At 40.9% G+C, this 24,280-nt stretch overlaps 1 protein-coding gene across 1 annotated transcript; it reads right to left on the reverse strand.

The window, feature by feature from the left end:
* Positions 1-457: 457 nt before the first annotated feature.
* cnpy1 (canopy FGF signaling regulator 1) lies at positions 458-20,734 on the reverse strand. The gene is made up of 7 exons (XM_020467403.2): positions 20,522-20,734; positions 17,337-17,400; positions 16,823-16,925; positions 6,876-6,991; positions 2,886-3,095; positions 1,740-1,836; positions 458-636 (listed from the first exon to the last, which is right to left on the reverse strand). Exons 3-7 carry the CDS (start codon positions 16,914-16,916, stop codon positions 596-598), a joined length of 558 nt encoding a protein of 185 aa, XP_020322992.1. The 5' UTR covers positions 16,917-16,925; positions 17,337-17,400; positions 20,522-20,734; the 3' UTR covers positions 458-595.
* Between the last annotated feature and the right edge of the window lie 3,546 nt (positions 20,735-24,280).

Consider the following 24,280-nt stretch of genomic DNA (forward strand, 5'->3'; position numbering starts at 1 on the left):
GCAAATCAAATGCAACCTGGCACGCGGAAATCCACTATCTCCAACAGTTGAATTCTGGACAAGAAATGGCCTGTACAATCAACAGATTTGGAATTCTGTGACATTACAAACAATTCTAAAACTGATCAGCTGGTGAAAGTGAAAGCACAAAAGTGGAAAAAAATGCTGATCCAGCTCATCTTGACATTGCCTGTAGGATGCCACGCCATCTTTTTTTGACATGGCAGCTTCCTCACAGTCCCTCTAGGCTGAGTATAGCACTTTTAGTCTTGGTTATTTGTTTTTACACCCATCGTATCCTTATTTTGAGTGCTACTTCTTCCTCCTGCATATTTAAGAAATGTATAATTTATTACTTTTTGACAACAGCTCCCAGCTGGAAGTTACTAGGACTACATCTAAAGAAACACCTGACTTTCTATATCATAATACAATTCAGTGGATTTGACAACGTTAGTAGTATTTCAATTCAAAATAGAAAACTTTATTTATAAGTATTCAAGTTGATTGATACAATATCCTTCAAGAATGATTTCTTCATTTGAAATATATATCTAAACTGGTCCGGTCATCGGCAGCAGAGATGCATGTAAAACTATAGTTCGTCACTCTGGAATTTGGTGCCTTTACAGTGATCTGGAAATGAAATATAGACAAAAATGAGTCCGCCATCTTCTCAGATGGCCTATTGAGAAGAACTATCGATAATTGCAGACATCCAGTAGAAGACACACCATTTACTGCAATGACACCTGCCGAAAAATGAATGACATCATATTGAAAACATAGGAGAGATAGGAGCTGTGGTTTCTTTCAGATGATGAATTCCATATAACCCTGATACTCAAATAGCAGCGAAGAGGCCAAATCTGTCCTGACCCTCTTCACATAGCACATTCAAACGATCGGCCTACGACCGCAATCTTGTTGAACAAAAATTGCCCTTTAGCTTCTCTAATGGAGTACTAGTTTCATATAGGTTCACAACATCATCCTTTGAGATGTTAAATTGTTAAATAAACTGTTTCAGCTTAGATATAGTACTTGGCCGGTTGAGCTGCTGTTTTAGAACCCTCACTTAACAGGGTTGAAACAAAATGGTGGATCAAAGACGTCAGTTACGTAAGGGGGAAATCATGACACTACAAATAGAGCTGTAATAAAGGTAGTTAGTGTCTGGATGTATACATTTTCATATTCTGTTTTCAGATGTATAATAAACAAAAGTGGTCATGTTTCTATTCCCTGGAAGCAACACGGTACTCTTCTAAACATGTTTAACATCACCAAATGTTGTATTTTGTAGGGCATCTGTCCGCTATTCTTTACAAATCAAAGCTCTTCAAAGCCCAAACACCCAGATACAGTGATTATTTGTTCTTACAAAAAAGAGTGATTAGTCATTTTAATAAACTCTAAAAGCAAATCAAAACCCAATGCTGTCATCTATACTCCATTTGGGTAATGATGTGGGTGATAACATAGTTATAGGTAGTATCATTTGGGTAATGATGTGAGTGATAATATAGTTCTAGGTAGTATCATTTGGGTAATGATGTGAGTGATAATATAGTTCTAGGTAGTATCATTTGGGTAATGATGTGAGTAATAATATAGTTCTAGGTAGTATCATTTGGGTAATGATGTGAGTAATAATATAGTTCTAGGTAGTATCTATGCATTAAGGGGCAAACTGGAGGCCTGGTCAGAGAGAAACCACAACATGTCTGAAACCGTACCTGATACTTCATTGCATAACTTGTCGACCACATGGTCTGTCTCTTTGGCAAAGAGAGAGATGATATAATCTTCAAACTCCTCCACAATGCTTTCACACTGTAACAGAAGAAAGAGGATCGGTTGCCACTCGACAGACAGCAAAAACAGGTCCTCCGCACATGAGAGATTCACAAGCATGTAGTTTCACACAATAGTGGGCATGGCCGTGAGGCAGACTGCCATTTTTCCTCTCGCCTTGCCGTTCAGCCATCTTGAATGACTCATGTAACCTAGATAGGCAACACGATTGTTGGCGAATCCACACACACACACACACACACACACACACACACACACACACACACACACACACACACACACACACACACACACACACACACACACACACACACACACACACACACACACACACACACACACACACACACAGACAGACAGACAGACATCTTTGCGCATTATACGATTTCTTACTTGTGATGCCTAACTTGATCTTAAATATGCGCAACTTACGTGTAAGACCGCAATATAATTGTAAATTAACAAAGGAAAATGCGTTATTGCCTGCATTTTGGGTTAGAATACAGTACACCCCTGGCACCATAATGACAAACTTCAACTTCAATGTTACACTGTAATAACTGTAAAAAAAAATAATAATAATAATAATGAAAAATACAAATGCAAGCTTTAATACACATGTTTTCAGATTTCTTGTTATAATTTCAATGAATGGCTTTCTATATTACAGACTACGGTGCATGCAATATATCTTATTTAGAAAGGTCATAAGTAAAGTGGAAAAACAATATCAATGTACGTTTTAATGTTACGGGCACAATTATCAATAATGTAAATGTATTTTCAGATAATATCAAGCTGTGATATCGAAGGCCAAGGTATAACATTGAGTTCTGTGCTTTAAATGACATCAAAGTTTCATCCTGTTTAACAAAACATAATAATCAGTTTCCCTCTGCTACCAATATCTCTATTCAACCTTGAAATACTTCATTAATAGGTGAAAAAAAGACTTGGAATTGAAGAACATAGGAAAAAATTTCACCTGAACTTTGAAGTATGTACAGCATGAGTGAAAATAAATGAATAAATATGTGAGTAAATTAATCAATTATTGCCACACTTACCACAAATTTTAGGGCATTGGATCCCTCTGGGCCGTCAAACTTGAAATTGTTAAAATCAGGAAAATCCCCAGCATCAGAACTTCTTGGAGCAAATCGTTTGTATTGCTTTATCTTGGTGTCTGGGTCCACATGAAGAGCATAGTCACTCATGCTACCACAAACTCCATCCAGAAGCTCACTCAAGTTGGCCTCAGACCTAGCAAGAGGGACCTGGTGGATAAAAATATATTTAAAAAAATACAAATTAAACTTAACCGAGTTTGATTCCAGTTCTATGAAGTTGCTTGGGATCCGGCCAGGTCATGTCGGTGACCCCGAACTTCCATTCCCATCACACAAACAACCCCTACTTCCCCTATGCTGGAACTATGACATTTAACCTGTAGAAGTATACCCCTTCCCCTTGGAAACAGGACAACACATGCAATGGTGTCTAGACAGGTCAAGGTGCACTATGCTCCCGCCCCCGTGGCCTCCCCGGAAGGAGAGAGGGGAAAGGGTGACGGGGGGCAGGGGCAGTGAAAGGGCCAGGGAGGGGGGCTGAGTTAAGGAGCAGGGGGAGGCCTAAACAGCAGCCAAGTGCAGGGTAAACAGTTCAGTCTCATCCTTTGGTCCCTTTTGGCGGTTCATCTCCTCCACCCTCCAATGATCAAAGCAGGAAGTTTTCCTTGTCAATCCCGGTCAAAAGGTGCTGGGCAAGGGGAAGGGGGGGCATATTGCAGATGAACTGGATTTTGTGCAATGTAGATATATCCCTGACCCTATTGTCCCCTTTCAGCCTCAGTATGGACCCTTCCGGACCCACTGATTACATTATAGAAGCATTTTCCCCCTCCTCTTTTTTTTATATCTGACTCGTAGTGACACAAAGGGGCTTCCGTGGCTCACTGCCATCTGCTCACAAATAAGATAAAAAGGTTTCAGGAAACTGCCTGAACCTTGGTATACATTTCTCTCTTTTTTCAATGTACAGATAGCTAAGTAGTTAACATTGAGGATGGTCTATCAACAAAAAAATGGTTTGACTACTTCAACATGAATGTTTAACTGTTAACTAATAAGTCACTTCAAAATAAAAATTGGAATATCAACCATAACAGCAATTTTTTTGCAAAAATTGTAAACCAAAAATGGAGCTATTCTGATTATTATTACATTTTATTACACCATAGGTGTATTTCTATGAATATGTATGATGAGATCTTGACTTGATTGGTCAGAAAAATCTGCCTAAAATGTTTTTTAGTTTTTTAAACACACCAAAAACGTCCAGCATGAAAAAGTCCAACGTCAAGCCAAATCCTTATCATGCAATCCTGAAAATGGTGTGGAATTAAATTCCTTCCTTACCAGTCTGAGGGGTTTGAAAGGGACCTGTCAATCACACATTTCCTGAAGAATGAGGAGGGGACTAGGCAGACCTTGCAGAGAAAAGGCTTCTCAGGGATGCTATCCTCCATTGAATTCCCATTGGAAAACCAGCCATTATTGGAAAGGGGCTTTCAATTTCTGGTGTGAATAATATGGACCAATGAAAACACACAAATTCATAAAAACTAGAACCTATTAATGCCACCATTTACAACAATGTGTAATATTGTTATAGTCTTCAGAAAAGGAAATATTTGCATAAACACACAGACAAATGATTGCCTCAGTATTTACCTTTATCGTGACAATACAGAAATGTAATTTAATGAAGAGTGACAAAAAAAAATGTCATGGTCCAACCAGAAACATTGAAAGCCATTCGTTGAAAATGAATACTTTTTTGAAATACAATCTATATACCAATATAAAAACAGAAGACATGAACAACTTCCATCAACTTATTCATCTAAGTTCAATGTCTTTGGCTTAATGATTCATTGTTGTAGGTTTAACTTTGTGGTGTGACTGGTGTCAACCTTCCTTCAGGGAGCCCTGCTGCTTTCTGAGGAGAGCAAAGGAGACTTAAGACCAGCAAATCTCCTATGATGGCATCTAAGCTTGAACACCCCTCCCTCCTTGATTCAGACAGGGTCAAAAGCCAGTGGGGTGGGGTGGGGGCAGGGTTTCTTGGATTTATGCTCAGAAGTCAAAACAAGCCAGTGATTAGTGCTAAAGGTACACTTCCATAGGGCAGTAAGTACAGAAGTTGATCAAAAGAGTTGATCAGCCATCAGGGTCTGTTGGTCGTTTCACTTAAAAGTCTGTGTGCTTACCGTTCAGAGCACTGTAAAAACCAGGTACGTAATTCAATACTTAACTCTTCTCGTACTAGTATTCATTTTGATTTAGTAATTATAGTGGAGCTATATCATTGCATTCATGCACTCTCTCTACTGACAACAACAGGGGTATTGCAGAGGCACACCCCCACAGCTTGAGGGCAAACAAAATGGAATATGAACAAGACTCACAGGGGTATAGAAACTGTAATTAGCATTTATTTTAAAATTAACCCTATTTTAGGAAACACTTAATGAGAGTCTGTGAATATGACATACACACCTGATCCATAGACAGCATAATAATCAGGAAGGACGGAGACTGATGGCAAAAAAACTATTCTCATGTAGCAAGAGCACCCTCCAGGAAACCTACACCACCCGATGTCACAGGCAGGCCAAAAAGATCATCAAGGACAACAACCACCCGAGCCGCTGCCTGTTCACCCCGCTACCATCCAGAAGGAGAGGTCAGTACAGGTGCATCAAAGCTGGGACCGAGAGATTGAAAAACAGCTTCTGACTCAAGGCCATCAGACTGATATTAAACAGCAATCACTAACACAGAGAGGCTGCTGCCTGCATACAGACTTGAAATCATTGGCCACTTTCATAAATGGATCACTAGTCACTTTAATAATGTTTACATATCTTGTATTACTCATCTCATATGTATATACTGTATTTTAAACCATCTATTGCATCTTGCCTATGCCGCTCTGTACCATCGATCTTCCATATATTTATATGTATATATTCTTATTCCATCCCTTTACTTAGATTTGTGTGTATTAGCTAGTTGTTGTGGAATTGTTAGATATTGCTGCACTGTCGGATCTAGAAGCACAAGCATTTTGCAGGTACTCGCAATAACATCTGCTAACCATGTGTAGGTGACCAATGCAATTTGATTTGATTTGAAAAGAGAAGGTAAAGACGATACTTCAAGAAAAAATGAATCCAACTCTATAATGTTTGTTATACTATGCCTATGGAATGTTTGATTTAACTCAAATCTATATGAATGAGAGATAATTAGAGTTGTCATAATAGGAGATATAATATCAGAATCCCTTTTACTTGAAAGTGAACTTGAAATGGCCACAGGGGAGAGGAAAAAGCACAAACAGCCTAGTTAAATGAACAGCACGTTACTAGCTATCAATTACCATCAAAAGGGGATTAACCCCTGAGATCAATAGGGGAGCTGACCAGCTAATGACGGTCCCTGGACACTAGTGATAGGACACTGGAACACTACCAGGTCTGACCTCTTCACACCACAACAATGCTTGGTTCGAAAAAGGGGGAAATACAGTGGTTTGAATATTCCAGGGGGAAATACAGTGGTTTGAATATTCCAGGGGGAAATACAGTGGTTTGAATATTCCAGAGGGAAATACAGGTGAAACAGTATTAAAGTGGGTACCAATGCTTACAACCATCCAAACTGAAATTAAGTTACATACTGATCTTTCTTTTCTTCTGCCGGGATGTTTCACAAGACACTAAATTCCATTTCTCAAGGTATGAGATCCAGGAAACCAGGAACTACTATGAAACCACTAGACCTATGCTTTACCAAGTATTTTAAGTATGAATATGCATTCTTCAATGTATGAATGATGCATCGATCTCTTAATCCATAAATCATCAAATATTTTTGGTTCAAGAAAGTTCAATTGATAGCTTTATGTGTACTATGAGATGTTTTGATCTAGTGGAGCGCACTTTGGAATAATTTCCTACTTTTGCAACATGCTTTTACAGAGGTAGGTACCTTTTTATCAGTCAGGCTCCCATCAGGGTTGAGTCTGAAGCCTCCCACATGGATTGTCTTCTTCGGATCAATCTGACTGATTGAATAATTGAGCTCATCAACAATAGCCCTGCATGCTAAAAAAAACAGACATAGATTAGAACAATCCACAGCACTCATTTACTATAAAATTAGTATTTATAGAGCCATATTATGCCCACAGCTAGCGAAAATCAAAAGTAAAACTACAATAAAATTATTTCTCATGAAATAAGCTTGGTAGAAATGTTTTGATAATACAGGGTGCACACTAGAAACAAAAGTAAATAAGTCATTATGTATGCAGAACTATTGATCAGAAAACATATACAATTCACAATACACTATATATACAAAAGTATGTGGACATCCCTTCAAATTAGTGGAATCGGCTATTTCAGCCACACCCATTGCTGACAGGTGTATAAAATCGATCACACAGCCATGCAAACTCTGAAGACAAACATTGTCAGTAGAATGGCCTTACTGAAGCGCTCAGTGACTTTCGACGTGGCACAGTCATAGGATGACTTTCAACAAGTCAGTTCATCAAATTTCTGCCCTGCTAGAGATGCTCCTGTCAACTATAAGTGCTGTTATTGTGAAGTGGATAAGTCTAGGAGCAACAACAGCTCAGCCATGAAGTGGGAGGCCTCACAAGCTCACAGAACAGGACCGCCGAGTGCTGAAGTGGGTAGTGTATAGAAATCATCAGTCCTCGGTTGCAACACTCACTACTGAGTTCCAAACTTCCTCTGAAAGACAACGTCAGCTCAAAACTGTTAAGACGGGAGCTTCATGAAATGGGTTTCCATGGTCGAGCAGCCGCACACAAGCCTAAGATCACCATGCACAATGCCAATCTTCGGCTGGAGTGGTGTAAAGCTCGTCACCATTGGACTCTGGAGCAGTGGAAACGGGTTCTCTGGAGGGATGAATCACGCTTCACCATCTGGCAGTCCAACAGACAAATCTGTATTTGGCGAATGCAAGGAGAACGCTACCTGCCCCAATGCATAGTGCCAACTGTAAAGTTTGCTGGAGGAGGAAAAATGGTCTGGGGCTGTTGTTCATGGTTCGGGCTAGAACCCTTAGTTTCAGTGAAGGGAAATCTACAGCATAAAATTACATTCTAGATTATTCTTTGTGGCAACAGTCTGGGGAAGGCCCTTTCCTGTTCCAGCATGACAATCCCCCATGCACAAAGCGAGATCCATACAGAAATTGTTTGTCGAGATTGTTGTGGAAAAACTTGTCTGGCCTGCACAGAGCCCTGACCTCAACCACATAGAACACCTTTGGGATGAATTGGAACGCAGACTGCGAGCCAGGCCTAATTGTCCAACATCAGTGCCTGACCTCACTAATGCTCTTGTGGCTGAATGGAAGCAAGTCCCCACAGCATTGTTCCAACATATAGTGGAAAGGCTTCCCAGAAGAGTGAAGGCTGTTTTGGCAGCAAAGGGGGGACCAACTTCATGTGAATGCCCATGATTTTGGAATGAGATGTTCCATATATATATATATATATATACATGACATGATCAAAGGTATGTGGACACTGCTTATTCCTTCTCCAGCAAACCCATATATATATATATATATATATATATATATAAATATAAATATACAGTGCATTTGGAAAGTATTCAGACCCCTTGAGTTTTTCCACTTTTTGTTACGTTACAGCCTTATGTTACAGAAATCTTGCCATCATCAATCCACACACAACACCCCATAATGACAAAGTGAAAACAGGTTTTTAGAAATATCTTATTTACATTCAGTATTCAGACCCTTTGCTTTGAGACTTGAAATTGAGCTCAGGTGCATCTTGTTTACATTGATCATCCTTGAGATGTTTCTCCAACTTGATTGGAGTCCACCTGTGGTAAATTCAATTGACTAGACATGATTTGGAAAGGCACACACCTGTCTATATAAAGGTCCCACAGTTGACAGTGCATGTCAGAGCAAAAACCAAGCCATGAGGTCGAAGCAATTGTCCGTAGAGATCCAAGACAGGATTGTGTCGAGGCACAGATCTGGGGAAGGGTAACAACATATTTCTGCAGCATTAAAGGTCTCCAAGAAGACAGTGGCCTCCATCATTCTTAAATGGAAGAAGTTTGGAACCACCATGACTCTTCCTAGAGCTGGCTGCCAGGCCAACAGGGAGGTGACCAAGAACCCGATGGTCACTCTGACAGAGCTCCAGAGTTCCTCCAGAAGGACAACCATTTCTGCAGCACTCCACCAATCAGGCCTTTATGGTACAGTGGCAAAGACAGAAGCCACACCTCTGTAAAAGTCACATGCCAAAAGGCACCTAAAGAAAGAAACAAGATTCTCTGGTCTGATGAATCCAAGATTGAACTCTTTGGCCTGAATGCCAAGCGGCACATCTGAAGGAATCCTGGCTCAATCCCTACGGTGAAGCATGGTGATGGCAACATCTTGCTGTGGGGATGTTTTTCAGCGGCAGGGACTGGGAGACAAGTCAGGATCGAGGGAAAGATGAACGGAGCAGAGAGATCCTTGATCCTTGATGAAAACCTGCTCAGAGCGCTCAGGACCTCAGACTGGGGCGAAGGTTCACCTTCCAACAGGACAACAACCCTAAGCACACAGCCAAGACAACGCAGGAGTGTCTTCAGGACAAGTCTCTGAATGTCCTTGAGTGACCCAGCCAAAGCTCGGACTTGAATCCGAACATCTCTGGAGAGACCTGAAAATAGCTTTGCAGCGACGCACCCTATCCAACCTGACAGAGCTTGAGAGGATATGCAGAGAAGAATGGGAGAAATTCCCAAAATAAAGGTGCGCCAAGCTTGTAGCGTCATACCCAAGAAGACTCGAGGTTGTAATCGCTGCCAAAGGTGTTTCACCAAAGTACTGAGTAAAGGGTCTGAATACTTATGAAATGTGACATTTCAGTTGTTATTTTTTTATATAGATTTGATAAAAAAAAAAAAAAAACTATTTAATCCATTTTAGAATAAGGCTGTAACGTAACAATATGTGGAAAAGTGAAGGGGTCTGAATACTTTCTGAATGCACTGTATATACAGTACTAGTCAAAAGTTTAGACACACCTACTCGTTCAAAGGTTTTTCTTTATTTTATTGATTTTATACACTGTAGAATAATAGTGAAGACATCAAAAGTATGAAATAACACATATGGAATCATGTAGTAACCAAAAATGTGTTAAAGAAATGAAAATCTATTTTAGATTTTAGATTCTTCAAAGTAGCCACCCTTTGCCTTGATATTTTCATTTGTTTAACACTTTTTTTTAGTTACTACATGATTCCATGTGTTATTTCATAATTTAAATGTCTTCACTATTATTCTACAATGTAGAAAATAGTAAAAAATAAAGAAAAACCCTTGAATGAGTAGATGTATGTCCAGACTAGTACTGTATATATATATATATATATATATATATATATAACGGTGTGTATAGACAGTATGGACAGTATATCAATAGAAAAGGTGTGAAGAGCAGTAGTTATATAGGATGAGCCATGACTAGAACACAGTATATACAGTGCCTTCAGAAAGTATTCCACATTTTGTTGTGTTGCAGCCTGAATTCAAAATAGATCAAATATTTATTTTTCATCCATCTACACACAATACTCCATAATGACAAATGGAAAATGTTTTTGAAAATGAAATACAGAAATATTTAATTTACATAAGTATTCACACCCATGACTCAATACATGTTAGAATTACAGCTGTGAGTCTTTCTGGGTAAGTCTCTAAGAGCTTTCCACAACACGATTGTAAAATATTTGGCCATTATTCTTTTCAAGCTCTTTCAAATTGGTTGTTGGTCATTGCTAGACAACCATTGTCAAGTCTTGCCGTAGATTTTTAAACATATTTAAGTCAAAACTGTAACTCTGCCCCTGTCTTGGTAAAGAACTCAAGTGTAGATTTGGTAGTGTGTTTTAGATTATTGTCCTGCTGAAAGGTGAATTCATCTCCCAGTGTCTGATGGAAAGCAGACTGAACCAGGTTTTTATTTTTATCCTTAAAAACTCCCCAGTCCTTAACTATTACAAGCATACCCATAACATGATGCAGCCACCACTATGCATAAAAATATGGAGAGTGGTACTCAGTAATCTGTTTTGTATTGTATTATAATCTGTATTGAATTTGCCCCAAACATACCACTTTGTATTCAGGACAAAAAGTTAATTGCTTTGCCACATTTATTCCAGTATTACTTTAGTGCCTTGGTTGCAAACAGGATGCATGTTTTGGAATATTTGTATTCTGTACAGGCATGTTGTTGATCCATACTCTGTTTTCTCCTTTCACAGCCATTCTGTAACGTCAGCCACTCTGTAACGTCAGCATTGGCTTCATGGTGAAATCCCTAAGCGGTTCCCTTCCTCTCCGGCAACTGAGTTAGGAAGGACGCCTGTATCTTTGTTGTGACTGGATGTACTGATACACCATCCAAAGGGTAATTAATAACTTCACCAAGCTCAAAGAGATATTCATTATCTGCTTTTTTTCTTTAACACATCCACCAATGGCTGACCTTCTTTGCCAAGACTTGGAAAACGTCCCTGGTCTTTCAGATCTAATTAAGTGCATTTTTAATTTGTCACATGCTCCGAATACAACATGTGCAGACCTTACTGTCAAATGCTTACTTACAAGCCCTTAACCAACAATGCAGTTCAAGAAATAGAGTTAAGAAAATATTTACTAAATAAACTAACCTAAAAAATAACAATAACAAGGCTATATACAAGGGGTACAGGTTAGTCGAGGTAATTTGTACATGTAGGTAGGGATAAAGTGACTATGCATAGATAATAAACAGTGAGTAGAGGCAGTGGATGGTGGAGGGGGGTGTCAATCTAAATAGCCCGGGTGGCAATTTCATTAATTGTTCAGCAGTCTTATGGCTTGGGGGTAGAAGCTGTTAAGGAGCCTTTTGGACCTAGACTTGGAGCTGCGGTACCATGTGCCGTACGGTAGCAGAGAGAACAGTCTATGATTTGGGTGACTGGAGTCTGAAATATTTTTGGGTCTTCATCTGACGTGGTGTCCTGGATGGCAGGAGCTTGGCCCCAGTGATGTACTGGACTGTACGCACTACCCTCTGTAGCGCCTTACGGTTGGATGCTGAGCAGTTTCCAAACCAGGCGGTAATGGAACCGGTCAGGATGCTCTTGATGGTTCAGCTGTAGAACCTTTTGTGGATCTGTGGACCCATGCCAAATCTTTTCCATCTCCTGAGGGGGAAATGGTGTTGTCATGCCCTCATCACGACTGTCTTGGTTTGTTTGGACCATGATAGTTTGTTGGTGATGTGGACACCAAGGAACTTGAAACTCTCGACCCGCTCCACTGCAGCCCCATCGATGTTAATGGGGGCCTGTTCGGCCCTCCTTTTACTGTAGTCCACGATCAGCTCCTCCGTCTATCTCACATTGAGGGAGAGGTTGTTGTATCGGCACCACACTGCCATGTCTCTGACCTCCTCCCTATAGGCTGTCTCATCGTTGTCGTGATCAGGCCTACCACTGTTGTGTCGTCAGCAAACTTAATGTTGGTGTTGAAGTTGTGCTTGGCCACACAGTTGTGGGTGAACAGGGAGTACAGGAGGGGACTAAGCACACACCCCTGAGGGGCCCCAGTGTTGAGGATCAGCGTGGCAGATGTGTTGTTGTCTACCCTTACCACCTGGGGGGGGCGGCCCGTCAGGAAGTCCAGGATCCAGTTGCAGAGGGAGGTGCTTAGTCCCAGGGTCCTTAGCTTAGTGATGAGCTTGTGGGCACTATGGCATGGGAACAGCATTCTCACATAGGGCAGTGTGGAGTGCAATTGAAATTGCGTCATCTGTGCATCTGTTGGGACAGTATGCGAATTGGAGTGGGTCTAGGGTTTCCGGGATGATGGTGTTGATTTGAGCCTTGAACTGGCAGGTTACATTCCCTTTCTTGGACACAGGGACTATGGTGGTCTGTTTGAAACATGTAGGTATTACAGACTCGGTCAGGGATAGGTTGAAAATGTCGGTGAAGACACTTGCCAGTTGGTCCACGCATGCTCTGAGTACACGTCCTGGTAATCCGTCTGGCCTCGCAGCCTTGTGAATGATGACCTGTTTAAAGGTCTTGCTCACATCGGCTACGGAGAGCGTGATCACACAGTTGTCTGGAACAGCTTGTGCTCTCATGCATGCTTCAGTGAGCTTGCCTTGAAGCAAGCTTAAAAGGCATTTAGCTCATCTGGTAGGCTCTCCTTACTGGACAGCTCACCGCTGGGTTTCCCTTTGTAGTTCGTAATAGTTTACAAGCCCTGTCACATCTAACGAGCGTCAGAGCCAGTGTAGTAAGATTCAATCTTAGTCCTATATTGGCGCTTTGCCTGTTTGATGGTTCATCTGAGGGCATAGCGGAATTTCTTATAAGCGTATGGATTAGTGTCCCACTCCTTGCAGCCGGCAGCTCTAGCCTTTAGCTCGGTACGGATGTTTCCTGTAATCCATGGCTTCTGGTTGGGATATGTACGTATGATCACTGTTGGGATGATGTCGCCGATGCACTTACTGATGAAGCCGGTGATTGAGGTGGTATACTCCTCAAAGCCATTGGATAAATCCCAGAACATATCCCAGTATGGACTAGAAAAACATTCCTGTAGCATAGCATCCACGTCATCTGACCACTTCTGTATTGAGCGAGTCACTGGTACTTCCTGCTTTAGTTTTTGAATGTTAGCAGGAATCAGGATAGAATTATGGTCCGATTTGCCAAATGGAGGGCGAGGGAGAGCTTTGTATGCGCCTCTGTGTGTCGAGTAACGGTGGTCTAGAGGTTTTTTCCTCTGGTTGCACATGTGACATGCTGGTGGAAATGAGGTAAAACAGATTTAAGTTTGCCTGCATTAAAGTCCCCGGCCACTAGGAGCAATTCTTCTGGATGTGCATTTTCTTGTTTGTTTATGGCCTTACACAGCTCGCTGAGTGCGGTCTTAGTGCCAGCATCGGTTTGTGGTGGTAAAAAAAATGGCTACAAATAATATAGATGAAAACTCTCTTGGTAGATAGTGTGGTCTACAGCTTATCATGAGGTACTCTATCTCAGGCGAGCAATACCTCGAGACTTCTTTAATATTAAACATCGCACACCAGCTGTCATTGACAAATAGACACACCCCCACCCTTTGTCTTACCAGAAGTAGCTGCTCTGTCCTGCCGATGCACGGAAAACCCAGCCAGCTCTATATTCTCTGTGTGGTCGTTCAGTCAGATATTACAGTTTTTAATGTCCTGTTGGTAGGATGTTCTCGATCATAGAACATCCAGTTTATTTTCCAGTGATTGCACGTTGGCCAATAGAATGTATGGTAAAGGTGGTTTACCCACTTGCTGACGAATTCTCACAAGGCACCCGACCTCCGCCCCCTGTATTTCCGTCTTTTCTTCACGTTAATGATGGGGATTTGAGCCTGGTCTCGGGGAAGCAGTATATCCTTTGCATCATTCAAGAAAAAAATCTTCGGCCAGTTCGAGGTGAGTAATTGCTGTTCTGATGTCCAGAAGCTCTTTTCGGTCATAAGACACTGTAGCAGCAACATTATGTACAAACAAAGCGAAAAAACAAACAAAATAGCATAGTTGTTTAGGATCCCGTAAAACGGCAGCTATCCCCTTTGGCGCCATTGTCTTTGTGGTTGAATCTGTGTTTGAAATTAACTGCTCGATTGAGGGACCTTACAGATAATTGTATGTGTGGGGTACAGAGATGAGGTTGTCATTAAAAAATAATGTTAAACACTATTATTGCACACAGAGGGAATATGTGCAACTTACTGTGTGACTTGCTAAGCACATTTTTACTCCTGAACTTAGGTTTGCCATAACAAAGGGGTTGAATATTTATTGACTCAAGACATTTCAGCTTTTCATTTTGAATTAACTTTTAAAAACATAAAATACATAATTCCATTTAGAAAGTATAGGGTATTGTGTGTAGGTCAGTGACAAAAATTCTCAATTGAATCCATTTTAAATTCAGGCTGTACATATAAAGTGGGTAAAACAGTATGTAAACATTACTCAAGTGACCAGTGTTCAATGACTCTATGTACATAGTGCAGCAGTCTCTAAGGGGCAGGGTAGAGTACCAGGTGATAGCCGGCTAGTAACACTGACTAAGTTTCAGGGCAGGGCAGGGTGGTGACTGTTTAACAGTCTGATGGCCTAGAGATAGAGGCTGTTTATCAGTACCTCGGTCACAGCTTTGATTCTTTAATGTATTAGTAGCTTGAGAAGTGTTACATAGTCATGCAAGGATGACTCCAAGGTTTGGTAAGACTGCAGTGTTGGGTTCAAAGAAAGAAAATGGTGCTCCAATTAAATGTGATGAGCTGCCTTTTACCAAGTTTCACTTGCCTTTTTAAAACATAATTGTTAAAACTATGTAATAGCTGGAAAATGTTAATTATCATGATGACAAAGTTTTCAATAGTGAACCTTTTTTTATTTTTAGATAAAGAATATTGTAAATTGTCTCTGTCCTTCTACACGTTTGAAATTCAACAGAAATTGTAATGAACACGATGAGAGACAGAGAGTTGGCTTCAAGCGCAGGGTGCAGCAGGTGTTTATTGTAAAGGACCACAGGAGGAGGCAGGTAGCTGGGTCCAGGGGCAGCAGAAGGTCGTACACAGGGGGTCTAAAAGGGCAACAATACAGGCAGGGAAAAGGCTAGTAACGTAGTCCGGGAGATCAGGTCTAATACCAACAGGCCCAGAGACAGTTTCTATCTACAAACCAGACTTCTGAACACTGAACTGACCACCTTCTCCACACCTTAGCACACATGCATTCACTCACGCACACGCACACACACAGACATCCACACAGACATCCACACAGACACACACACACAGTGCACAATTTAAACGCTTGCCCCCCAATATCCCCTTCACAAAGGTAGATAACAGGAAATCCGATAGGCAACAGTACAGGCAGGGAATAGGCAAAAGGCGTCGTTAGTGAGACATGCAAAAACTATCATGCACGGGAGGCGTAAATCGCAGTAAAAACAGAGCTCTGAAAGCTGTGTTGCAAAACAAACAATACCTCACAGTGATGGGGGGGGGGGGGGCAAAGAACTGAACTAAATAGTGTGTTATAATGACATACAGGTGTGTGAACAGGTGATTAGAATTCAGGTGATTGGGATCTGCATTCAGGGGATCCACGCGTTTGAGAGTGTGAGCTGGAAAGTGGGCTATGTTCAGGGGATCTACATGTTTGAGAGTGTGAGCTGGAAAGTGGGCTGGAAAGTGAGCTATGTTCAGGGGATCCACGTGTTTGAGAGTGTGAGCTGGAAAGTGGGCTATGTTCAGGGGATCTACATGTTTGAGAGTGTGAGCTGGAAAGTGGGCTGGAAAGTGGGCTATGTTCAGGGGATCCACGTGTTTGAGAGTGTGAGCTGGAAAGTGGGCTGGAAAGTGAGCTATGTTCAGGGGATCCACGTGTTTGAGTTGGAATTGGAAGCAGACGTTACAGAAATATATCTTTTTTTAAACTGCATGCACAAACAATAAGACCTCAAAATAGTTTTACGAATATAATGATTGTCCGAAATTGCACAGTAACAAAAAAACTCTTGATAATCAAGAAAACAATGAGATGTAGAATAGGAAATGCAGGTGGCAGGTGAAATGATAGGAAACAAGTGTACAATACATTAGTTTGCTTGAGTTAACTTTCACAAAATAATATATTTTATCACAATACTTCACAACCCTTTGCAAATCTATAGTCTGTATTGACTATCAACAGGGGCTGCATTACATGTAGGCCTAAATCCTGAAAAAAAGCATATTGCATATGTAGAAAAGGACAAAGTGGACAAATAAACATCCCAATTTACCTGAACAATACAGCACCGTGTCTTTTTTCCCTTCAGTAGTTTCGGTTAAGATACTCATTGCCACCAAGGCAATTTGAATAATCCATGGTGCCATATTCGTACCCTGAGGGAAAGAGATATATGTATAAAGCAGGCAAGCAAAGCCAATTCATTATTCAAATGTTTTTTTTAAAGAGCGCCACCCACAGTCTATCTAGCAAGAGTCATATTCTGAAATCCGGTTGTGAGGCAAATTACTATAGAAGTAGCCTTAATTTAACACAAAACAACAAGAAAACTGATTTCCACAAACTGTCTAGACATAACAGAATGTGTTGAGCTCCAAGAAGTTACATCATCTGTACAGAGCTAGAGTGAAACTGGGTTTAACATGGGCCATACAACTTAGTGCCTCTCCACAAGGGTTGGCCACAAGTCGTGTTATCTTTAGATCAAATATTCACACAGAACTTAGTCTACAACTTCATGGCAGTGAGAAGTATTGATAAATAGTGAAAGGAGGTGGAACACAAACCGGTGTTAGAGGTCCTTGAGGTTTTTGGTCCTTGAGGTTAGTGGTCCTTGAGGTGCCCCTTGGTCTAGCAAAAAGATAAGAGTGTAGTGAATGATGAATCTTTGCAGAGTCTGTGTAGTCTAGAATAGTGGAGTATAAATAAACAAGAGTCCTTTATTCCAGCAAAAATATATATGTTTATGTCTTTGGTGATATATTTTGATTGGATGCTGAAGCTGAACACAGTTTGAATGAGAGAAAACATTATTGTGTTGTTATGGGGTTGATAGGCTTGATACTGTTAAAATGTATATTTAATGGTAGAATTAACAAAATGACGTTGCAGGAGCATCACAGCAGATATTGCGATGAGCAGGAAGCTAGAATTAGCTCGCACACAGCCACACAAAGTATCGGTGCATGTGCACTTACAATGTGGTAGCTATGGGACCAGTGCCTTCTCTGTCTATACACCGACTATGCACTGTGAGTAGGGCCCTGCAACCGCTAGGGGGCCCCAGACCCCAAAAATGTTTAAATCAAAATAAAATGTTGGAACTCAGTCGGGGTCGGAACTTACTGTTAAGAGTGATAAAAGTAAAAATACACAAGGTGCAATTTAGAAATGTGGTAGTGCATCAGCAGTTATCCACTTGTTATGTCAGTCCCTGAGCACGGTTACCTTCACAAAATAATATGATTATTGTGGATAATCAGATTAACATAATAGTTCTATTGAAACGTTTATAAATGCTTTGTAAGAAGAACAATTTCCTTAATAATCCTGTTTCCATGGACAGATCTGAAATCAGTCTGATAAATGCAGAAAATCACCAATCAAAATAAACGTTTTACCACAGCGTCCATGTTATTTTTGGGAAGCATATTTGATTCTGAGTTCGGACATATAAAATGTGTATGTGAAAACTACTTATAAGATGCACACATTCAGTTGTTTCCGAACTCACTTCATTCGGTCTAAAGAGGGAGGCTCTTGGCTGGTGTTAGCACATACACAGATCAAATACACCGCTGGAACACCGATTAAGGCGTTTACATGTTCTAATATTTCAAAAGATTTCTCTGAAACCCAGGTGTTTTAATCTGCGTATGCTTACTTCGATTTTGACCGTACGCTGATTAAGATAAGCAGAGTAATGTGTTTACATGACTATTGCATAAGCCGCCTACAGCCATAATCAGTTTAATATCGAATTATTACTGGGCATGTAAACGTACTTACTGACAGTCACTCAATTTGCCCATGTCAGCTAAAAATGTTGATTGCCACTACAATTTGCCTACCGCTCCAACAGATCCACGGAAGATATCTTTCCATCGGTATTCACATGGCCGTAACACATCTGGACCAGAGGAACACCCTACATGCTATTAATTGACTACAGTTCTGCATTCAACACCATTGTTCCCTCCAAGGTCCCTCCACCCTTCGCAAATGGATCCTGAACTTCCTGACTGGCAGACCACAAGCTGTGAAGATTGGCAACACCACCTCCTCAACACTGACTCTTAACACATGGGCCACCCAGGGGTGAGTCCACTGTACTTCCTGTTCACCCACGACTGTGTAGCTCTGCACGACACCAACTCCATCATCAAGTTTGCTGACAACACCACGGTGGTAGGCCTGATAAGAAACAAAGATGAGTCAGCCTATAGAGAGGAGGTAAGTGAACTGGCATTGTGGTGCTAGGACAACCTCTCCCTCAACGTCAGAAAAACAAAGGAGTTGATTGTTGACTTCAGAAAGCAGAGGAGGAAACATGTTCCGATCCACATCAACAGGACAGCAGTAGAGAGAGACAGCAGTTTTAAGAACCTCAGCGTCCACATCACAGAGGACTTGACATGGACCAACAACACCACCACTCCTGTCAAGACGCCTCAACAGCGTCTGTACTTCCTTAGGCGGCTGAAGAAATTTGGCCTGCCACCTCGGGTCCTCTCCAAATACTATCGCTGCACCATCGAGAGCGTACCGGTTGCATCATGGCCTGTTATGGAAATTGCTCCATCCACAGCTGCAAGGCCCTCCAGCGGGTGGTGAAGGCCGCACAGTACATCACTGGGACCGTGCTCCCACCCATCCAGAACTACTTGAAATGGTGCCTGAGGAAGTCACTCAGCATCATCAAAGACCTTACAACACACCCCAGCTACAAGCTGTTCACTACCTTAATGTCGGGGAGACGTTATTGGAACATGAGGTCTAATACCAACAGGCCCAGAGACAGTTTCTATCTACAAACCAATCAGACTTCTGAACACTTGAACTGAACTGACCACCTGCTCTGATTCTCCACACCTTAGCACACATGCATTCACTCACGCACACGCACACACACAGACATCCACACAGACATCCACACAGACACACACACACACACACAGTGCACAATTTAAACGCTTGCCCCCCAATATCCCCTTCACAAAACATGTGTAAATATTGGACTATAAATTGTGCCTTCCTGTATTATACTTATGCTAAAATGTTATGCCTGTGAGGGGGGCCCCCCAACCAAATCTCGCTTAGGGCCCACAAAAGGTTTGAGGCGTTACTGCCCATGACCAAAACATTAGAGAAGTTTAGCCTTGCTGTGCTCCAACACTCTTAATTATTGCAGTTTACTTTGTGCATCTAGTCATATAACTGACTCTATCTTTAAAATCAACTTCCGGTAGATCACTGTTGAAATAAGCAAAGGCATGCGGTATGAAGAAAGCAAGGTAGTGGTGGAAAGAAGGGATTTTGGTAGGAGAAATGCTATAATAGCCTACTATAGGTTGACTGACCTACACAGACACATTAGTTAAAATTATACCCTCGTTAAAATGCATTTCAAAGAAAAAGTTCAACAAATAATAATTTTTTGATAGAAAATCCTGGATGCAAAGCACTGTAAATTGACCACAGCACTGTAAATGTGCCTTTAGACGCCTTGCTCTCATTGACAGAGGTTTGACTGCGTTCTGGATGCATCACTGGCGGCGCGTTAAAAGCGGCAAAAACGAAGCTAGGTTGAATGCAGCATTCAGCATAGATAAAGTTGTGGGGCAGCCTATTTTCATGTAGCCTACCCCTTGTCAAAAACATTTTAAAGAAAGGCCAAATATGCTACCCTACCATTTTCTAATAATTACACCAGTAGCATAATAGTGGATTACAATAGACCCTTGGAACTTACCTGATTCAACACTCAGGTGAGTAAGAATTAGGAACTTTTCAGCACGGTAGGTTACAGCAGTGAAGTCGGATTCAGACGCGAGGGACAACGTGGTGAATGCTGACTGTACATAAACAAACGGCTAAAGTGAAGTTCGTTTTTTAATGTTCGCCTGTTTTGAATGAACCATGATCATATCTACCTTACTGTCAGTGGACAGTGTCTACTTACGTGCTTGTTCCAGGCGTTGCCACGTTCAGCTAGGAAGCAGAACAATGACAGCTATGTGAGCCAATGATATTGTAAACTCAGCACAGATATCCAATGACTGAACGCTGCCTCACGGGAATGAACATATTGAGAACAGCAGGCGTCGAGTTGCCTTGAGTTGCTTTACAGATCGACAACAATCACCTGCTTTTGAGCTAACAGTAACTTGATTATGCTGGTTAATGAGTGAGTCGACTATATAGACGCTGCGCAAATTTTCTCCATCTTTCCAAGTAGTTCCTATCCTGTAATACCCTTCGCAGTCGACCCTTGTGAATAAGCCCAATTGCCTAATAGTGCAATATGAAGGCTATGCTGATCTCTTTGTTAAATGACCCACATCATGTGGGCGCATTGCTGCAGAAATGTGGACAGAAGTGTAAGCCAATTTGCCAAGCACCACAATAACACTCACACAATTTATACAATGTGTTATAACGGTAGATGACATATCCTTAAACTATATAAATGAACAATTAATCGTTTGTAAACTTCTTATAAACCCTTTAACATTCATAAAACAGGTAATGGTCAATACTGTATCCCTACTTTATTGTATAGTAACCATTGGCGTGCTGGTATAATTTTTCTCGCAGGCTTTTAGGATTACCCTTTCACCCCAGTCCATTCTATTAGAAATGAACAATTAGTCATGTTAGCTTAGCTTAATTGTGGTCCTGTGCTTAAGGAGATTTAATTGCTTGTGTTGATTTATACATAATTGTTTTGCATTCATGGGCAGTGATGAGATCATGGTGCTCATTTTCTATACATGAACAATTTTAGTCTCTTCATTTTGGTGGTTAGTAATTCAAAGTAGTCAAGCACTACTAGCAAACTAGAGGTGTGCTACAATGACTGTTGGTTTCACATTGTGCCTCCAGCTAGTGACAGGTGGTCCCTTTGAGAGGGAAATTTGACCTGGTTTTCTCACCAGTAACTGCATATTAACCACAGATCACCTTCTCTTATAAAGGGGGAGTGTGTTTACATTGAGAATTCTCAATATAGATGAGACAATGTGATAGATATGATAGAGCTGTTTTTTTGTGCTGAAAGAAAATGGTTTGATCAGTCAATTATTAGTTAAAATAAACATGATTTTGATACAGTATATTTATATTTATCAACGTGAAGCTTTCTACAGAGCCCCCATAGAATAGATCTTGAAATGCAATTGGACAGTACGTTTTTAAAACCATTCGGCATGTACTGTATATCCTGTAAAATTGTCTGTTAGTGATACAATTCCAATAGTATATTATTGTCTACTTGGTCTCCAGTAATGACTGATAGTGATGACTGATAGTGACGTAATGATAGTGATGTACTGATAGTAATGACTGATAGTGATGTACTGATAGTGATGACTGACAGTGATGTAATGATAGTGATGTAATGATAGTGAAGTACTGATAGTGATGATTGAGAGTGGTGTACTGATAGTGATGTACTGATAGTGATGTAATGATAGTGATGTACTGATAGTGATGGCTGATAGTGATGTAATGATAGTGATGGCTGATAGTGATGTACTGATAATGATGTAATGATGGTGATGTAATGATAGTGATGACTGATAGTGATGTACTGATAGTGATGACTGATAGTGATGTACTGATAGTGATGTACTGATAGTGATGACTGATAGTGATGTACTGATAGTGATGTACTGATAGTGATGACTGATAGTGATGTACTGATAGTGATGACTGATAGTGATGTACTGATAGTGATGACTGAGAGTGATGTACTGATATTGATGACTGATAGTGATGTACTGATAGTGATGACTGATAGTGATGACTGATAGTGATGTACTGATAGTGATGACTGATAGTGATGTACTGATAGTGATGTACTGATAGTGAATGCTGATAGTGATGCAATGATAGTGATGACTGATAGTGATGACTGATAGTGATGTACTGATAGTAAATCTTGTGCTGGTATGTCAGATGAAGAGCTGAATGATGACCTTTAGCACAGTAAGCAGGAGGCCCATTTTTCCCCATCTACTGTCAGTGGTAAAGGTGAGTGGTTAGTTGAAAGTTAGCTTTTTTATGACCCAGAGAGCTTCTGGATGAGAACAAGGTCAGAGTAAACACGATGTGTTATCTACTCCTGACAAATCAGCAAACAGGGATTATGTAACTGCGTAGACCAAAATCCTTTTGGAAAATTTAGAACACGCTTGGCACCACAAGAGCATGCCTGAACAGTTTTCACACGGATTAATAGTATTTTGGGGGGGAAGTTAGTGTACATCACTGGAGTTGAATTACAGCATAATGAAAAGTGGTCAGTGGTGTTCTCCCTCTTCTAGCCATGGCCTAACAGTAGGCCTAAGTATTGATGCCATAGCCAACCTTAGGTCTTCATAGGATCCACATACTAGATGTCTATGTGAAGTGGGGACTGAAGATGGGGGATTCCAGAAAGTGCAGAAGAATATTGAGATGTGAGAACGAGGAGGCAGAGGTGGATGGAGACCAAACTACACACTGAAGGACAAAACGTCCAGGCCAGAGTGAAGCCCACATAGATGACATCAAAATCAATGACTCTCAAGGTAATGAATTTTAAGTGAGTCTTCTTTTCTTTTGAATCTCCAAAGATAAAATGACATTGGCATTTTACAAAAGGTACAATTTCAGATCTATTCTAGTCCCGGGGGATGCATGGAGGGAGGGCTGGAGTTGGAGACGATCACATCTATTATCATTCTCTAACAGTTTATTTATCCATCTCTGGCCTGACTGACAAAAGTTTGTGCTGACAGCTTGTTTGGCAGAAACTGACGTTCCTCTGTCATCCTTCTTGGTGCGTTCTGCACTGACCTTGGGAGCCGAAGCCCTTTGGAGAGAGATGCATTGTGCTGCAGAGATCCATTGCCAATTACCAGTGACAGGTAATACAACGGCCTCTGTCTACACTAAGACTAGATCTGATAAAGTTCTTCTCTGGATAAAAGAGTATTGACCTCTTTAGTTGAATATAATGAGGTCTTGGATGTGATAGGATAATTGTTGCTCCTCTCACTTTGTTTTTTACATTCTCATGAGACACTGGATTACCTTGCTGCTGTTGGAGTGATACCTCTCCAGTGTGGTTGATTTTCTGTTACTTGCACAGGATATGGTGTGCAAGTAAATAAACACAGATAAAGATGTTGCTTCCTGTAACGTCGCAGGACACTGCAGCAAAGTTTTGTAATGCTTTTTGAATTTATATTTAGCTAACAGTCCTAACCATAGACTGTGTCTTGACATACTGTAGAATTTAATCATATACCGTGTCTATGACGTTACCCCTACTTTGATTAATCACCGTTTTTTTTTATGAAACTGACGACTCATTGTCACCAGTCCATCTTTAAAAATGACCTTTTGTTACTCACTGACGGACCTCTTTTAGTGACGGACTCAAGAGTCCTGATAAACAAGTACAGATGGCTTCCTCTGTGAGATCCACAGTATGGTCATGCTGCAGGCTCTATGCCAAGCTAGT

The sequence above is a fragment of the Oncorhynchus kisutch genome, linkage group LG30 (genome assembly GCF_002021735.2).
Source record: "Oncorhynchus kisutch isolate 150728-3 linkage group LG30, Okis_V2, whole genome shotgun sequence".
Classification (NCBI taxonomy): Eukaryota; Metazoa; Chordata; class Actinopteri; order Salmoniformes; family Salmonidae; genus Oncorhynchus; species Oncorhynchus kisutch.